The sequence below is a fragment of the Marmota flaviventris genome, chromosome 3, assembly GCF_047511675.1.
Source record: "Marmota flaviventris isolate mMarFla1 chromosome 3, mMarFla1.hap1, whole genome shotgun sequence".
Taxonomy (NCBI): domain Eukaryota; kingdom Metazoa; phylum Chordata; class Mammalia; order Rodentia; family Sciuridae; genus Marmota; species Marmota flaviventris.
The window spans coordinates 137565267-137585370 of NC_092500.1; the positions used below are offsets into that span (position 1 = coordinate 137565267).

General features: G+C 34.3%; 1 protein-coding gene across 3 annotated transcripts in view; it reads left to right on the forward strand.

Moving 5' to 3' along the window:
- Vps37a (VPS37A subunit of ESCRT-I) overlaps nucleotides 1-20104 on the forward strand; it is a 37593-nt gene that overhangs the window by 2500 nt on the left and 14989 nt on the right. For all 3 annotated transcript variants that reach the window (XM_071610431.1, XM_027954719.3, XM_027954720.3), the window contains exons 2-4: nucleotides 11559-11633; nucleotides 13719-13833; nucleotides 14358-14458. In XM_071610431.1, coding sequence (XP_071466532.1) covers nucleotides 13789-13833; nucleotides 14358-14458 — 146 coding nt within the window. In that variant the 5' untranslated portion in view covers nucleotides 11559-11633; nucleotides 13719-13788. The remainder of the gene's footprint in view (nucleotides 1-11558; nucleotides 11634-13718; nucleotides 13834-14357; nucleotides 14459-20104) is intronic.

Sequence of the window (20104 nt, forward strand, 5' to 3'; positions counted from 1 at the left end):
TTTAGTTTATTCTTAATGCTGGAAAATTTTTATTCTTTAAGGGTGAAATTGAATTTTTAAAAACTCCAAAGTCCCTTGCTGCAAAGTCTTGTAAATAAGGAAGTAATTGATCTAAAATTTATGGGTTTTTTGGTCACCCAAGTGAACTGAGGTTGTAAAGCAATAATTGTTCATCTAAGGAGGTCTAAAATTGGCCTTAAAGGATGAATAAATACCATGAATTGAATGCAGAAAGTATTCATTTATTATTTTTTGAGCCGGAAGTCTTGAACATGGGACATTACCTATATTTTGTAATATTATGAACAGATGACTTTAAGTTTGTTTATAAAAATACTTGGAGTTTTATTTAATTAAAATATTTCACAATTTATATAGCTTGTATAATTTACAAGTTAAATTTGGATAATTCTGGGGACAGTTAAGTAGATCATATGCTTCCAGTTTTCTAAGGAATGGTAAAATCCCAGAAAAAAAGCATGCTTTATACCTACCTATTCTTGCTAAGACCACCCTTTTAACTAATGACATACATTTCTAGGATAGCCAGTGAATATGATCAACCTGTGATATCTTAGAATATGTTGTTTGATTAGGCAAATTAGTAGGTAATCTTATACTTAAAGATTTTTGTACAGACACCATGATTGGTTATTCTGAAGTGCATTTTGTAAGTTAAAAGAATATTTCAAATAGGTTGGTGTGTGTGTGTGTGTGTAATAAAAAATTTCTTGATAGATATCAATATCTTATTGCATGCTGCCTACAATCCCTTTAGTTTCACATTCTGAGTTTTGTTTTTTTTAAATTTTTTCTGTAAGATCAGAAGCTCTTCCTGAAGTATGTAGCTTTTTTGTCCCTTCTGTTTTACTGAGTAACTTTTCCCCATCCCATTTTCTCATTTTCCTTCCAACTCTTTATTTGAAAATCTCATCTCAACAAAGAATTTATTCAAGTTTCTTTCTCTCATGGGTATAAACTCATGTTTATTTACCTTAATAGAATTTTACCTTCTCATTTTCCTCATGTTAGGTGGATTTTATGGATATCTCCTCATCTAGTCTCAGTGGGATGCAAGGCAAGTGGGATACTGTCATAGTAACCAAAAAAAAAAAGGTTAACCAAGTATAATAACATGTTTAAGTCTGTATGGAAAGAGAAACTAAAAGGTAAGTAGGTTGGACTCAAGTACTATATTGTATCTTTTGAGTTAATAATTATCACACTATTAAATTTACCACTAAGGTTTCTGACTTTTTGTGCAGAACTAATCCTTCTATTTTCTTCTACCTCATAAAGTAGTTCACTTTGGAGACACTGTTGTTTTCCTATCCAAATCCATTTCCTTTGTCATCTGGAAAGAACACCTGTTTTTATTCTATTTTTTCCCTTGTGCAGGGCCTCACTTAGTAGAGATTGGGCTCTCTCAAGCCCGGGAGGTAAATAATGATTGTTTATGCCAATGTTGTTGGTCTCAACCCCTCTCTGCCTAACTATGCAAGTAGCACTCTTGACCTAATCTTGGTCAGTATGAGTTGGAGAGGAGGTTAGTTGGAAGCTACTCAAAGCCTGGTCTAAATAATAAACGAGATGTCTAGGAGAACAAAGAGATCAGAGGAAGAAATGTCTCTCATGTTTGCTATTGTGTTACATGGGACTTTTGGAACCATTTGGATCATGAGCTAATATAAGGCTGACTATTGAATGTGGCAAAATGGAAGATAATATTTTGCTGCTAACTTAACTAACTTTGGAAACTCCCTTCCTCTACACTACTCATTTAAGATAAATAATTCCTCACTGTTAAAAGTCACTTTTACCCTGGTTTTCATGTACTTGTAGTTGAAAATATCCCAGCTGTTAAATTCACTAATCTCAATATTTAAGGAGTCTTCAAAAAGTGAAGCTAAGGAGTAGTATTTCTCTGTATTGTACTTGCAATCAGAAAAATTTAAAAACTGATGGTCTTAATAGTGACTATATCAACCATCTAGAGAGAAGAGTCTCTCTTCTCTCACAATATCTAAAGTTATTGGCTTCTTTATGAATTTCCTTATATATAAAACAACAACTTGTAGCAATGTTGTTGAGTGGTAAATATTATTTATAATTAACTATGTAAATTCACAGTTATATAAAAAATAATCTTTGTTACCTTTTAACTTAGGACTACCAGGTAAAAGACTTCTGTATTCTTTTGAATAATAATCAATTACATGATAATCCTATACTGTTTTTCATTTGTATTCAACAATAATATCTAATTTGGGGGTTAGGTTATTTATCAAAATTGTTTTTATTTGGACTGTGGATGTGGCTCAAGCGGTAGTGCGCTCACCTGGCATGTGTGCGGCCCGGGGTTGATCCTCAGCACCACATACAAACAAAGATGTTGTGTCCGCCTATAACTAAAAAATAAATATTAAAATTCTCTCTCTCTCTCTCTCTCTCTCTCTCTCTCTCCCTCTCTCCCTCCCTCCCTCCCTCTCTCCCCCTCCCTCCCTCCCTCTCTCTTTAAAAAAAAATTAATTTGAGCATCATAAATATAAGCCAGACTCAAATGATCCCAATTTTAAATGATTATCATTTCTGCTTCTGCTTGGATATTCTGTGTTAGAACCAGGTCTGCTTGTGAATCTTTGAAAGAAAAATGGAGAGGATACAGCAGAATTATCTCTTTCTGATGAGCTAATGCTCAGTAGCTTCCCTTCCAGAAAGTCTATGGTGTACATGAAATGACATTCCTTGGAATTCTCCAGAGACTGAAACTTCTCAGGGACTCTTTGGTTAGCTTTCAGAATCAGGAATAAAAATGTCATAGGCAGAGAGTGAGTCTGAAAATGGGAATCCTCTCTACAAGACAGTATTAGCTATCTAGAATGCATAATGAATTTCTCAGTCCCTTGTTTACAACCCAGGAGCAATTTAGGTATCAAGAGAAACAGCATAGTTATTTCCCATTTTAACCCCTGGGCTTTATACTCTATTAATTGCCGTTATTTCTTTAAAAACTTAGTAACACAGATGTCTGTTTGTCTCATTGTTCAAATAAAAAGAACTGAGGCAGAGCAAAGATTTTAAAAAATAATAATAATAAGATAAAAATAAAATAAATGGAATCCAGAAAATCAGCAGGACTTAAGGAAATAAAAGCTCTGTAATAAAACCCTTGGATTCTAATTCTAGTTCTAACACATACTAGCTTTATGACCTGTTGGCAAGTTAGTCAACTCCTTTGATTCTGTTTCCATCTGTAAAATCAGGAATGATCCCTATCATGTAAGATTTTTTTTTTTTTGTAATTGCAGTGCATGGGGATTGAACCTAGAACCTTGTTCATGCTAGGCAAGTCCTCTACTGCTGAGCTACATGTGCAGCCTTCATGTAGGATTTTTGATATTTAAAAAATGTATATAAGTATTCAGAAGAGTAACTGACCTGTAATAGGCATATGACAAATTATATTCCTTTTCCCCCCTGCATAGAATTAGTGTACCTAAAATTTTGCCTCTTAGTCTACATGCTTCTAACCAAGTTATTGTTTATAAGTCTCTCACAAGCCTACCTACAACTGATTTGTCTCTGGAAAGCCTACTTCTGACTTTCCAGTTAGAAAACAAGTCCATTCCAAAGAGTTAACTCACAAATGAAGTGTCTCTCTGTAGAGTTATTTAATAAAGCATTAGGCAAGTAAAGAACTTGAAATATTATATCTTAATAGTATCTGTATAACATTTCCATCACTGTGACAAAATATCTGAGATAAAGGATTTTTGAAGAGAAAAGGTATATTTTGGCTCAGTTACAGAGATTTCAGTCTATGTTTGGTTGGCCCCTTGCTTTTTAGTCTATGGCAAGATAGAACATGATGGTGGGTAAAACTTGCAGAAGAAACTGCTCACCTCATGGCAGCCAGGATACACTGAGAAAGTGAGAGAGAAGAAGGGTCCCAATATCTCCTTCAGAGGTACTCCCTCTATGGCCTAACTTCCCTTCTCTAGGCCCCATCTCCTTAAGTTTCCACCATCTCCCAATAGCACTACAAACTGGGGACCAAGCCTTCAACACATGGGCCTTTAGGAGACATTCAAGATTGATGCTATAGCAAAGGCAATCTCCATAGTCTTTAAAATTGTTTTGGTATTTTCTTTTACTGCCATTACTTGGATCCCAGTATTATTTCTGATCGCCCAAACTTTTAGCCTTATAACTTCCTTGGAAAGTTTGTTTTTGTATAGTTCCTCCCCTATAGCTGTTAAGCTTGACCCTTTGCTTACAGGTGTGCTCATAGGTTTCTTCTTTCTTTTTTAAATGTTTTTGTAGTTGTAGATGGACAGAATGCCTTTGTTTATTTTTATATGATGCTAAGGATAGAATCCAGTGCCTCATGCATGCTAGGCAAGTGCTTTGCCACTGAGTTACAGCCCCAGTCCTCATAGGTTTCTGAGTAAATCCAAGTTCTGTGCCTTCCTTTCTATGAATTTCAATTTTAGCTTTTTAGTACTCATATACAAACTTGGTGACACAAAAACTTATATCATGAAAATAGAAGGGAAAAAACTTAAAGTGAGGGGATATAAGGGTATTTGTGTGTCTGTATGTGTTTTAACTATTCCACGTTATTATTTTTAAAAAAGACCCATTGCCAACATTTAAAAATTGAGATTTTACATTAAAATATCCAAATCTCCAACTTTACTTTTAATAGACTTTTTTTAAGTAACAAAATTTAAAAGAAGGCATAAATTTTTTCCCAATGTCCTTTGTCCCTTATAACTCTTAAAATGAAAGATATGGAAAGATCTAACAAAATATCTGTATAGCAACATTTGCTTCATACTAAGAGTAGCTGTCGCTTTTGCTGGGCTTCCCACTTCCCATTTTGTCACTTTGCAGTTATTCTCTGTTGCAATACAAGCAGCTCTGTTTATTCATGTACATTACTTGCTCCTATAGGTATTTGAGATTAAAAATTTATAGAAGGAAATCACCTTAACTTTTTACAATAAAAAATTCTATAAGAATCTTTCCTTCATCTATTGAAGCTAAATAATTCTACAGAATGTCAACTTTTTGATTGTACAAATATCTTTGAGCTTATATAGTGAACTATAAAATTGTATGTATCAAACAACCCCACAATTAAGTGAATTTTATTTGACCCATTAAGACATATAGTCTATAAAGAGTTATTAAAACTTACACTTGCAAAGTGTATGATACAATAAACCATATAACCATGCAAGAAAAAAATTTTCTCAATAGATAATAACTGCTCCAGACCTGCTACAGTTTATATCTAAAATCTTCCAAATGGGCATGGTCCCTGGCCCTTGGCACTATTGGGAGGTTGTGAAGCCCTTAGGATATGGAGCTTATGGGAAGTTTTGGGTCACTGAAGGCAAGACTTCGAAGGGAATTGTGGGAGTTCCCACCCCTTCTCTTTCTCATCACAGCTATAAGGTGAATGATTTTGCCATTCACGATGATATGCCATCACAACACAGGCTCAAAAAAAATGGGCCCAGCTAATTATGGACTGAAACCTTAAAAACTGAGCTAAAACAAACCTTTTTTCATCATAAGCTGATACATCTCAGGTATTGTTATAGTGATGGAAAGCTAACACAAAAAATTCACTACTAAAACTGGGGTCATTGCTGTGACTATTCCTGAGACAAAGTGGAGAAGGAATTTGGAAAAGTTTGGAGGAATAGGCTAGAGAATGCCTAGAATAATGTAAGTGGAGCTTAATGGGTGGTTCTGTGGAGCTCAGTGGACCAGAATGCCAGTAGACTTGTGGAAAGTAAAGGCCTGGCTGTTAATGCTTCAGATGGAAATGAGAATTCTATTAGAAACTGGTCTAGAGGCCATTCATATTATTCCGTTGCAAAGATTTTGGCTGCATTGTATCCATGCCCAGAGACTTTGTAGGAGGCTGAACTTAGAGGTGTTGGATTAATGTACGTGGTGGAGGGAATTTTAATGTAGCACAGTGTTCAAGCAGCAGCTTGGGTAGTGGGTTTTAGACAAATTTACAGTGAGGATGGGAGCAAAAACTAACAGAGTAGATACATTAGGAAAATTTTCTGGCCTGAAAAGGAGCATGTTTAGAGGTACAACCAAGGAGGGCACAGTTGCTGAAAGGTTAATTGCCATTAAAAAGCCAAACACTTTGCACTGGGTTAATAGAAGGTTTCAGTCTTTGGCTAGTTGCCCCTATTGTTCTAGACTCATGGTAGGGCAGCCCATGATGGCAGTGTATGACAAAACAACTCATGGCCACGATATGAAAAACAAAGAGAAAGAGACAGGATATACAATCCTCTTTAAGGGGCACACTCCCAATGACCTAAAACTTCCCACTAGGCCCCACTTTTTATGGTCTCTATCACCATATCCCAATAGCGCTAAACTAGAAACCATGGATCTTTTTGGAAGACGTTTCAGATCCAAACCATAGTAAAGAACCCATATTGTTTTGTATCTGAAACTTTTCTAACATTTCCTTAGGTTAATTCTTGGTTGACTTAATGGTAGTTCAGATATTATTTTTCCTCTTTATTCTCCACTAGGTTACATGCTTTCTTCTGTGTTCCTATAGCTCTTTGCACATTTTAGTCATTTTCCTATCCGTTCAATGAAACACTGTTCAAAAAATATCATGAAATAAATGTGTACATGTTGCACAGCTTTGGAAAACAAATTGCAGCAATTTACTTTAGAATTCCATAAAGTTTTAAATATGTTAATGTGCATCAACTTTTGCTAAGAGACAGATAAAGCTATTTAAATTACCAGTTTCTTGGCTTTTTATTTTCACATCAGCTATGTGTATGCATGTGCTCATGTGTACACATGCATGCAAATGCTATTTTCTTTTCTCTAAGGATATTAATTACACAAATTTATAGTCTCCTTTTTGCAATTTTGTGTTTTGGTTTGCTGAGCTTGCGTTCCTTTCATAGTTTTGTTTTATTCAAACTTTTATGATGTTCTTATTTCTGTTTTTGATATTCTCTGTTGACTTGTTTGTGGATCTTTACTCTGCCATATATTGCCTCTGATGATGAGCAAAAAGAATAACGTGCTTCTACATGGGACAAGCTGATAGTTGTCTTCTGGAAATAGAGGTTTCTGTGAGCTAGTAGCCTCCTTGATTCGTAACTTTCCACAGTACTGCTACCTACCTTAGAAGCTCACTATGTTAATAATAATAATAATAATAATAATTTTTGCAATATTCAGGATTGAACCCAGGGCTTCCCACATGCCAAGCAAGTGCTCCACCACTGAGCTATATCCCCATTTTTATTTTATTTTGAGATAGGCCTTGCTGATTTGCTGAGGCTGACCTTGAACTGGTGATTTTCCTGCCTCAGCCTCTGAAGTAGCTGGGATTATAGGCATGCGCCACCGTGTCTGACCCTCACTGTTAACATGAATACAAATATAATTTCTGTTTATAGGTTGAAACATGCAGTAAAATGGACAGAGTTAACTAGCTCATCTGCTACGTATGTTACTTCAGTCATTAACCTGAGAAATAATTCTGCCCTTTCTCCTCTCTGTACATTCTTGCTTTGTATTAACTTGGTTCAAACACTTGGAAGACCTTCAAACTGCTCCTGACTTTGTATTGGTTTTATGTTTTGGGTTATGATTATTTCCTGTATTTACTTCCCTTTTCTTTGTTTCCACTCTGTTCCTTAAATCTAATCCCATGTTCTATCTTTCAGATCTTCCTTAAAATTTCTTATCTGCTATGGTAGTATTTGCTTTTCATCATCATTACAGATTTGCCTTTTAAAAATCTCTTTTAATAGTTCATAGATTTAAATAAGAAAAGAAAATTGCCTATTCTTTATCTACTTTCTTGAGGTGTCTGAATTCTTCATTTGCAAGATTTATCTATAAACTTTTACTTGAATTATCCAGCATTATGGGAAATGCTTATCATTATTTTCATTTGATATTTTTAAAAAATCTCTGGACTTTCACATCAAGCTGTATGCTCCTTCAGAACAAAGATCACCCTATACTCATTTGTTTTTCCATTTCCTTTCAAGATGTTGGATAAATGGTATCTGCTTATTTGAACTCTGTGTTAGGAAATCCAAGTTTATGCAAAAGATAAGCCAAGCATTAAATGACTGTTTATTCTCTATAGGGATCTTTTAACTATATACCTCTATTGGAAATGTTTTAGGGATTATCAGAGAAATGAGAATGCCAATTAATTGTATATTCCTATTAATGAAGTTATCTGTTTTCCTGGTTTGATTTAGCCCCAAACAGATTCAGAGACACTGAGGTAAAACCATAGTAATTCTCTTCTTTCAAAGAACCTTAGAGAATAAAATTACTAGAGGAGAACCTTACAGAAAAGATTACTAATGGAAGGCAATTTATATTTTCTATTGTGCTATGATTACAGTATTACTTTTAAGTGTGTGTGTGTGTGTGTATACTTACATTCAAAGTAGTACCAGTGGGGCTGGGGTTGTAGCTCAGTGGTACAGTAGGTATCTAGCATATATGCAAGATCCTTAATTCAATCTAAACACCACACCCATCCCTGCAAAAAGGTAGTATCACTGTTAGCATGAATATATAAGAAGAAGAGTATTTATTACAGGATGATTTATAATAGTAAATATTGGAAAAACTCTAAATACCTAAAAGTATAGTGAATAGTTTAAATAATATTATGACTATATACTAGAATATTATGCAGATATTAAGATTGATAATGTAGAAATAACATTATCATTTATGTAAATTTAGAAAGATAATTATAAATAAATTATTGAGTGGAAAAGAGAAAGTTTCAAAATTCTATATTTTGTTATAAGTAAAGGTGTGACTGTAGAAAAATTTAGAAAATTTGGCATCAATGTGTTACTAGTGGTTGTCTTGGTTATATAAGATTCCAAATTATTTATATGTTCTCTTTGCCTGTTTTTTTTTTTTATTTTTTTAATGAGATGAATCAGTTTTGGAATAAGTTTTTTAAAAGTTATTAAAAATAGTAAAATGTTCAAAATCACGTTTGTAATTAATATTCGAGGACTTATTTTCATTACATAAAAGAATTCAATATCTGGCTGCAGTTAGATTTATCTAATATAGTTGTTGAAAATGCATTACTAGATTGACATGATTAACTTGCTTGGAATTTATTAATGATGGTTCATTTGTCATTAACAATGTAAGAATTACCTTCTTTTTGTTTGATACCTCATTTGTGTAGAAAACGTCTCAAAAATGTAATAAATGTGAAGAGTATAACTGAGAAATGAATTGGACATTCCTAATTGAAAAATTTAAGTGAAACATTTTAATGTGTTTTCTATGAAGTTTTTCTTTAAAAATCTGAATAATATCAAAAAACCTAATGAGTTAAAACTTTAATATCACAAGGTCAGTCAGGCCCCAACTTTAATGTACATTCTAGATTCTTTTTAAATAATAGCTTAGATCTTGAGCAGTTATTTGCCTGGTATTATTCTGGGGGTTTCACATACACTATCTTGCTTAATCTGACAACACTTTTAGGTAAATAGGTGCTTTTAACATTCTCATTTCCAATTTGAGAAAAAAAGGCTTTAGATAGGTCAAATAACTTGCCCATGGTCACCAGCAAAATCTGAACCTGACCTTAAAAGGAGAAGGTCACGCTCTTAATCACTTAGATGCTTTTCTTGACTTTGAATGGTGGAATCTTTTATGACCAGTATTTCCTAGAGCAATGAAACTTTAGGGTTGTAAGCTAATATAACAGAATTTTTAAAAACTAGGCCATTATTTTGATTATGCAGGGTTCATACCTCTGAAAGATCAGTCTAAACCTAATCCCCAAAGAAAAATTTAATAAAAACTATATAAATCCTGATGTTGAGTACTTGCTTGAGTCTTTTTTTAGGTCTTTCTTCTCAATGATAATCCTATTCCATGGGATGTCAAAGAGAAAGCATTATCTGCATCTAAGATTTTTTTCCATAGCTCTGTCCCAACACTCTCTAACATTTTAAGCCATCTAAGATTTACATATTCTAGAGCCTGGGTTTTTATGAAAAAAAAAGTCCAGAAAATATAATAGTCAAAAAATGAGAAAAATTAGAAGTTTATTTCAAAGCATCCAAAAGAACACAAATTAAACCATTATGCATATGCTAGGCCTTTCCCAGATATTCATGCTTGAAGAAGTTTCTTGTCTGTTTGATATTAAGGTTGCCTCTACAACATAAAGTCATTGATACTACTTAGTATTTTTCTCTGTGGAAATATTGTGAATATTGGTTAGTATTCCAAGTGAACCCCAGAGTCTCCATATCTGATTTACACATGATATTTGTAAAAAGGTATGCCTAAAATTAACAATAAAACAAAATAAAATTCTGCATTAAAGAATGTTAAAAGGAATTATATTCTGCCAATAACAAAGAACCCCAAAATGATGACTTAAGTACAATAAAAGTTTATTTTTCTCTTACATAAAATAAATTAAGAGCCTGGAAATTTCATGGTCATCAATAACCCAAGCTACTTCTTTCTTTTTTCTTAGCTGTCCCCCGTATATGACTCCCATTCTCAGTGTCACTCATGGTCCAAAATGGCTATTAGAAGTCTAGTTATTGGGGCTGGGGCTGTAGCTCAGTGGCAGCGTGCTTGCCTGGCACATGTGAGACATTAGGTTTGATCCTTAGCACCACGTAAAATAAAAATGAAGGTATGCTGCTGTCCACCTAAACTAGTATGTGTGTGTGTGTGTGTGTGTGTGTGTGTATATATATATATATATATATATATATATATATATATATATATGCTTTTAAAAGAAAAAAAAATTTAGAGAAGTCTAGTTGATGATCCAGGCAGGTAGTAAGCAAAAGGACGGAAGAGCAAATAGAGTACGTACAATTGTTTATTCTTTCATTCCCCTTTAAGATATTTTCTTGGATATTTACCCCACAACTTTCCTATATATTTCATAGGCTGTGACTTAAGTATTTAGCAACAACTAGTTACAAGCAAGACTAAAACATTGCTACCCAGAATAAAATCTGTCTTCCCTTACTTAGAAGAAGGGAAATTTTGTTTTTGAAAAGCAGCCCTCAGCCTCTATCCAAATTATATAATCATTCAGATTTCTAAGTTTAAAACATTACCATCTGTAGCTGGACAGTGATAGTTACAGTCAGAACCCATATGTCTTGCTGACCTATATTAACCAGAGCAGTTGCAATTGCTTCTATTAATGGTAAATTAAATGATAGTGAACCAATCTTAACATAAAATACAAGACTTTTTACTTGCCTGTTTTCCTTAGCATGCTCCACCTGCCCCTTGGATATTTCAGAGTATTATTGCCTACTTATTTGATAAGGGTTTTTGTGATAATTTACCTTGCAAAATACAAGTTATGCTGTCTATCCAGATTCTGTGATTATAATTTAAATAGTTTTAGTAGGCTCTAGCATTTAACATTTGTCTTTAACTTTAATGCTTTTTATAACTTTGGGTAAGTTTTTCTTTTCTCAAATTTTCTCTTACAGTATAGCTGAAATACAGAAAGATGTGGAATACAGATTGCCATTCACTGTAAACAATCTGACTATTAACATTAACATGTGAGTAGAATTGTATCTTATTTTTTCATGTAATAGGAATTAAACTTTTTATTCTCTCGTAGTTACTATTAGAAATAAGCTGTTTAAAGTGAATTTAAGTAACTATAATTTTTTTAAAAAGTGTGCAACTTAGTGAATAATTTGTAAAAGACATCACTGATACAGGTAGCCATAGAAAAGGAAGTATAAAAGAGAAAATGCAATTAAAAGATACGGTAATAACCCTTAGTACTATAATTATTTTTATTAGAACTAGTCTTAGCTAAAGATAGGCTGAAAAATGATAATGACAAAGGAATCACATGGAAAACCTATAGAGATTGATTCACCTTTACATCAGAAACAAGTTAAAATGTTTGAAACTTCAACAGTAGATATACTACATCATTGAGAACAGTCAGGGCTGGTTTTGATCAGCTGATTTTTGCTGCGGGGTGGGGGAGTGGAATTAAAAGTTAAAAATGTAATTATGAGGTTTGTACTGAAGTCATAAACAGAAGAAGTTGGACTGATTGCTGAAGTTTCTGTTTAGGCTTAAATGCAATTATTAGTCTCCATTGTTAAAAAAAATAAGTTATTACCTCAGATTGCATTTAGGTGGTTGGTTGTTTGAGGAAGTATCTGGGTAAGGTAAAGAAAAAAAAACATCTCTTATTCATCTTTGTATCCTCATTGCTTAACATAATGCCTATGCAGAGGAGGCCTTATTAAATAATAGTTACATGAATGGATTCAAGCATGAACATTTAACTCTGCCAAGCATTAAACTGCATTAACTTGACACATGAGCTTTATGAATCCTTATAGCCATCATGCAGATTAGGACAAAGTACAGACACATGGTTAGTAGAGATCATAGCAGGATACAAATCCAGATTGATGGGCTGGAAAGGCCATTTATTATCTCTTTTACCAAAGTAGTTTTAAAAATCTTTATATAAATGAAGTAGTTTTATTTCTCATCAAATGTCTGGGTAGAGATAAATAGGAGAATCCAACAAGGAACTAGTTTTCTTTGTGACAGTACTGTCAACAAATAGCCTTCTGGGCCAACAGGAATAGAGAGACAGTGTAAAGGGAAAAATATTCTGAATTTTAGAGATTTGGAAAATAGTAAACTCATTTTTTAAGACTTTACCTGATAATTTTAATGTTGTAATGCTACAAAAGGTTAACTTTTCACCTTTGAGAATTTGTTGACAATAAATAGTTGGAGAACTTATTGGGTTTTTTTACTTGCAACCATGTGATTGATCTCAAAGTTGGGAGAGAGGTGTTAATTGGAACATTTAGATGAAAATAAGGTAGAATCAAGGCATGGCGAAATCCAGCATTTCAGTTCTAGTGCTTTGCATTTTATCTACTTACTCTTTAGACATAGAACAGATGTTGGAATAATTGCTGGTGGCATTTTAAAATTTAAGGAAAAAAAAGCAAAAACAAAACCCCAAGAATACTGTGTGGCCAGAAACTGTGATCCAATAAATAATCAGACAGGGTTTGTATGATTCATTTGATTCCAATTTTTAGCTGGGATTTTGTATAGCTTGGCATATTTGAAAATAATCACCATGATGTAAAAACTTCTATAATTCAAAGTGTCTATATTGCACATTAAGGTTTTAGCTGTGTTGAATTACTATATAGCCAAAGTGTAATTTTTCATAAATTTCAATTAACTCAATAACCATCATAGAGTTTTTTGGTATGGTTGGGGTTTTTATTTGTTTTTTGTTTGTTTGTTTGTTTCTTTTTGTTATGTACTAAGGATTGAACCTAGGGAAACTTTACCTCTGAGCTATGTCCCTAGCTCATTTTATTATTTATTTATTTTAGTTTGAGACGGATCTCACTAAGCTGACCAGGCTGGCCTCAAACTTGCCTATACTGGCCTTGAACTTGCAATCCTATTACCTCAGCCTCCCATGTCACCATAATTACGGGCCTGCTCTACTGTGTCAGGCATAGAACATTTAGTACTTAATGATGAATCTGTACAAGTGTAAAAATTTAATTTCCTTTTAACTTAAATTTTAGGATTGTGACTATATAATATAATATTTCTTGTTTTTGTTTTTTTACCAGATTACTTCCTCCACAATTTCCTCAGGAAAAACCAGTGATCAGTGTTTATCCACCAATAAGACATCACTTAATGGATAAACAAGGAGTGTATGTCACTTCTCCATTAGTAAGCAATGTATGTGTGTAGTATAATGTTTTTTCAGAGTACTATAACAAGTGTATTACTTTTCTACGAAATATGTTTGCAACCTAAAATTCATTTAAAATTTCACTTTGGATTCAGTAATTTTCAAAAAAATATTTTAACTTATATACTAGATAATATCATGTTTAGTTAATACTATGACTTATAGTTTTTGGATATGATATGGTTGACGTTAAAGGACTATAACTTTACCTTTGAACTCTCAAACTATCATAAATAGTGAAATGTGGAATTATTTTAGCTTTATTGTTGATTGAATGGACTTTCAACCTAATTTGCTAATTACTGAATACTTATAATATTGATTCTATAAGAAAATGTTGTGAGTTGTGGATTGCTATTACGTTGATTTGACACAATTCTCTTTGTTTTTTTAGCAATACTTGACCTGCAAAAGTGGATTAAAATTTAAAATGACATTATGTCAATGAGACTTTATGATCTTTTTTTTTTTGAAAGTGATTTTAATACTCATGCATTATTGTTACTTTCAGTTTACAATGCATTCAGATCTTGGGAAAATTATTCAAAGTCTGTTGGATGAGTTCTGGAAGAATCCTCCAGTTTTAGCTCCTGCTTCGACAGCATTTCCATAGTAAGTATATTTATAACAAATAAAAACATATTTGTACTTATCAAAGAAATCAAAATGCAGTTTAAAAGGTTAAGTGATGTTAAAAGATAACCCTCTAATTTCCATATCCTCATCTTCAAATGTACCCACACTTTTCAGTGGCAACTATATTGCTATTTTTCTAACATTTACCTTCCTTTTTCTGAATAATATGTACATAATGTTATCTCTCAATTCTTTCATTTTAGATATTTCTATTGACCTGTTATTATAATTGATAGCTACATTATAATAATTTTAGCTGTCTTTCAAAAAGTTCTCTCCACCTTTTCTTCCAAGTGAAATTATATCATGATTTTAACTTATTATATCATGATATAAATTATATCCTGATTTTAACCCATATTTGGTGTTTTCATTACTTTGACTTTAAATATTACCCATTGCTGAGCCAAGTATGTAACCATTTTTCACTTTTTCCTGGAGTTAGTAGTTACCTCATTTTTGTATTGCTTTTGTTTTTTTAGATCTTAATTTTCCACATCATAAATTTCCACAGAGCTCTTAGCAGTTCTGAAAAATATCTCTTAACCCATTTTTCACATCGTCAGGTCATCTCTAGGTTCTGTGGGATTTTGTTTTTCCTTTTACTTGCAGATGAAGTTGCACTTTTTCCCCCTCCATTCTGAGTTCTTCTCTATGATTATTCCACAGCTGTCATCCAGGAACTTCACTGGTCTTAGGATTTTCCTCTGCCACTTTCTTGTATTAAACTCCCTACTTCCTGGGTTTTGTATTGTATTATTCACTTTTTAAAGCTACCTCCTAGTTTCTTGGTTTACTGTCTTTTTATAGTTTCCTGAGTAAAGGAATGTTGTTCTATTTATTTAGGATGTATAACAAATTACCCTAGAACTTGTGGTTAAAATAATGAGAGCCTTTTTTTGATGAATCTTTTATTTAGTTAGGGATCAGTGGTGCTCACTTCCAGTTTTGCATTAGATCACGTGGTTTGAAGTGATCTAATGATTACTTCAGTGATCATCTGAAGGCTGTCTTAATTCTGATGTCTGGCAGTTAATGTTGGCCAGAGGCTGAAACCTCAGTGGAAGCTGTCAGTTGACACCTCTATATGTGGCCTCTTCATGTGACCTGGGCTGTTTCACAGCATGACAGTTTAGGTTTTGACAGTGAGCATATCAGGAAAGAAGTCAAGCCAGCCAAGAAGAAGCTGCATCATGTTTTGATTGTAGTCCTGGGTGTCATTCAGTATCATTTCTGCTGGTTTTTAACATCCCATCCAGGTTGAAAAGGAAGAGGAAATAGACTGTGTCTGTCAATGGAGTAGCAAAGTTCAAGAAGAGCAGGTGGGACTGGAAATCTTGTGGTAGCAATTTTGGAAACTACAATCTGTCACACTCCTGGCCACAAGAATTCACCTCTTTCCTACAGTCAAAAATACATTAATTTCCTCCCCCAAGAACTTCCAGAGTTCATTTTATTATAGAATTAGGCTCTTAATTTTGAGTCCAGGATTTTATTATCTAAATCAGACTCCAGGAGAATTGCGGTGTTCTTGCTAAGCATAGTGGTGCATGTCTGTACTCTTAGCTATTGGGGGGATGATGCAGGGGCATTGAATGTTTGAGGACAGTTAAGCAACTTAGCAAGACTCTGTCTCAAAATTTTTAAAAAGCCCAGCACCTCATAATTTTTTTTTTTTTTTTTTTTTTTAGAAAGGTTAGGGATATGTAGCTCAGTGGTAGAACACACCTGGGTTCAGTCTCCAGTATCATAATTATTCTTGTTCTGAAGACAAGTGAATTAAAATGACAAGGTTGCTGCCCCTGACATATCCATCATATAATGGTAGAACAAGCCTAGGATAACCATTTTAGACCATTCCACTCAAAAAAGGAGAAAATAGGAACCTATTGCTGGTCCATAGCAATTGTGAAATCCATCTGGGCACATTTCTTTAATTAGGACTTAGCCTAACTTCATGAGAATGATTTTTTCACAGAATGATTCTGGATTCTTGATTTTGCTTTCTGAGTCATTCTTCCTTTTTGTTTAAATATTAGATCTTGGGCTACAGATGTAGCTCAGTTGTAGAGTCCTTGCCTATTCTACCACTGAGCTACATACCCTAGTAAGAGGTTTATAGACAACAGAGCAGTGCCTTCAAAATTTTAAGTGCAAAAGCACACCAATGTAGAACTTGAACCTTACCAACTATGAAGTAGTGAGAATGTTAAAGACATTTACAGACTTTTTTTAAGTCTCAAAATTTATCTTCCAAACTTCCTTGGCTGGAACATAAATTCTAATTTCTAAAAATGGCCATATTGATACTTCCAGTCCCACATGCTCTTTCAGAGACTTACCACTTCCCCAGCAAGAAGATAAGCCCATTTCCCTCCCCTTGAATCTGGCCAGGACTTAGGGATTTCCTCAACAAATAGAATGTAGGGGATGTGACACTGAATGACTTTAGCAGCGAAGTCAAAAGAAGGCAGTATGCCTTCTCATAGTTGTGTCTTGGGGAGTTCACCCTTCATACTATAAGGAAGACCAAGCTACAAAGAGAAGCCCCATCTAGGTATTCCCAGGTAAAGCTTCTGTTGAGAGCAAGCTGATGATGTGTACAGCATACATGAGCTTCTCCAATGAATTCTGCCCAGACTGCAGATTAGTAAACAGAATAAATGTTCTCCTTGTGGGTAATCTGTCATGCAGCCTTAGTTACCAGAAAGGATTTTGGTACCTGGAAGTAAAATGCTGCTGTGACACATACACATATGGATATTATGGGAGGGGTTCTGTGACCAAGCAGAAGTGAAAACTGGAAATAGTCACAGGAAAGTATGAATGAATGAAGGGCCACAAAGAGACTTGTTAACAGGAATAGTGGAGGGAAGCTCTGTATTAGTGAAAGGTTAGTCAGCACTGTTGTTTATGATAATACGGAAAACAGAAAATGTACCTAGTGAATTAGATGATCCAGCTAAGGAAATTTCTAGGCAATGTTAAAGTGCCACCCAACTTCTAGCTGGCTGTAGTAAAATGAGTCAGGAGGGAGTTAAAGAAAAGACTTCCTGAATTGAAAATAAATATGTACCCAATTCCCAGCTTTCCTTAGATTCTCAAATAAGAAATGTTATAAAAAAGCAAAATTCAAACCCAGAGTATCATAGAAAATTCTTTGCTAACACCTCGGAAAGAACCAAGGTGCTGCCTCTGAGAACTACCCAGTAAGAAAAAATGTCCTTCAAGGCCTTCTAAAAATCTCAATGACAATGTTTCTCAGCAGCCTTGCTAGAAGCTCAGTAGCTTTTCATGCCTTGTGGGTATTGCTTTTGTCTGATGAAATAAATGAAAAATGGATTCTCCTTTTTTTTTTTTTTTAAAGTGTGCTGGGAATGAAATGCAGGGCCTTGCTCATGCTAGGCAAGTGCTCTACCACTGAGCTACATACACCCCAGTCCTTTATTTATGAAACTTCTTTTAAGACTTATATTACAACTCTTAGAAGTATCTAATTTTCTTATTCTATATGTTTATATTGTATTTCCTCTTTCTTATATTTCATTGTTTTAATATTTCTGAGTCCTTCTACTTAATTTCCAAGAACTTTTTCTTATTCAGAAGTCAGATAGCATCTTTGACACTGCCTGCAAATCTTAATCAGGTTATCCAGTTCATTTGGTACCTCAGCCTTCTCTCCTGCACCTTTTGGCTTCCTATTATCTACATCCTAGAATCCTGAGTCTTTATTTTTGGATAAAGATCTGGATATGCCATATTCAAAAACTGTATTTCCTGTGTTATTTATTGGTAAGGTTGATTATGAGATCAGTCAGCTTTTTTGAAAATACAAGCCAACGTGTTCACTTGCTACATTTAAAATAAGTTCTGTGATACAATGCACATTATTACACATCAAGTTTAATGTATTTTGTAGATTATTTTATGGGTTTCTATCTGCTACTGAGTTCAAAATACAGCAGATTGATTCAGAATTATTGATACCTTAATTCAATGATAGTAAATATTCTCTATATTGGTCATATTGTTTGTTAAATAACTTGTTATCATATACTTACCCTAGATAAAAGTTTTTAAATAAAGCTGAGCTATCCTTTGAAATAAACAATCATATTAGAAAACTTTTTAACTTAGCTTTTTAAAATTTTTAATTTGTTCTAATTACTTATACATGACAGACAGTAAAATACATTTTGACAGTTGTACACAAATGGAGCACAATTTGTCATTCCTTTGGCTGTACATGGTGCAGTCATACCAGTAGTGTAATCATACATGCATAGAGGGTAATAATGTCTGTCTCATTCCACCATCCTTCCCCTCCCCTCCTCTCCCTCCCCTCTTCACAACCCAGAGTTCCTTCATTCTTCCCTCCCGCCACCCTCCATTATGGATTAGCATCTGTTTATCAGAGAAAACATTTGGCCTTTGGGTTTTGGGGACTTGCTTATTTCACTTAGCATGATGTTTTCTAGTTCCATCCATTTACCTGCAAATGCCATAATTCATTTTTCTTTAAGGCTGAGTAATATTTCATGGTGTACATGTACCACATTTTCTTTATCTATTCATCTGTTGAAGGGCATCTAAGTTGGTCTAAAAGGGACAGCAATAGTATCAAATAGTTTACTTATTGTGAATTGAGCTGTTATAAACATTGATGTGACTGTGTCACTGTAGTATGCTAATTTTAAGTCCTTTGGGTATAAACTGAGGAGCGGCATAGCTGGGTCAAATTGCTGCTGCTTCCATTCCAAGTTTCCTGAGGAGTCTCCATACTGCTTTCCAAAGTGTTTGTACCAATTTGCAGTCCGACCAGCAATGTGTAAGTGTACCTTTGTCCCCACATCCTTTTAAGCATTTATTATTGCTTGTGTTCTTGATAATTGCCATTCTGACTGGAGCGAGATAGAATCTCAGAGTAGTTTTGATTTGCATTTCTCTAATTGCTATAGATGATGTGCTGGGTTGCATGCAACTAAAACACTCAGGGGTCACTCCAGGGAACTGGGCTAATTGGGCTGCGCAAAATAACCACACAAGTGACAGAAATACCTTTTTCTTTGGGGGTGCTGTGATGGCTCTTCTGACCTTAAGGGTCCACAGAAAGAGAGAGAGCATGTGCTTACCCCTTTTATTAAGGAGAAGCTATTCAAATGAGGTAAGGTAAGGGGTCAGGTTTCAAGGGGCTGTCTAGCTTCATGATGTCTGCTGTCAGCAGGTTGACTGACATCTGGGTAGGCCACACCCAAGGGCAGTGTAAGAGAAGGAGACACCCAAAAAGTGTTTCCATGGAACATTCTATCCCAAACAGGGCAAAGGGGTAATATTACAAAGGAACAGGTGAGCATAGCTCCACCCATGGAGATGTAGGAAGGCTCACCCATGCACGAAGACACAGTTGCTTGTACCCTAAAGATTGGGGCTATCATCTGGGTTGACCAACAATGCCGCACCACCAATCAGAAGGGGAGACAGACACAGTCACATGCTAGTCAGCCTCCCAAAATGATGAACATTTTTTCATGTTTGTTGATCGACTATTTCTTTTGTGAAGTGTCTGTTCAGTTCCTTAGCCTTAGCCCATTTATTGACTGGGTTATTTGGTTTTGGGGTGTT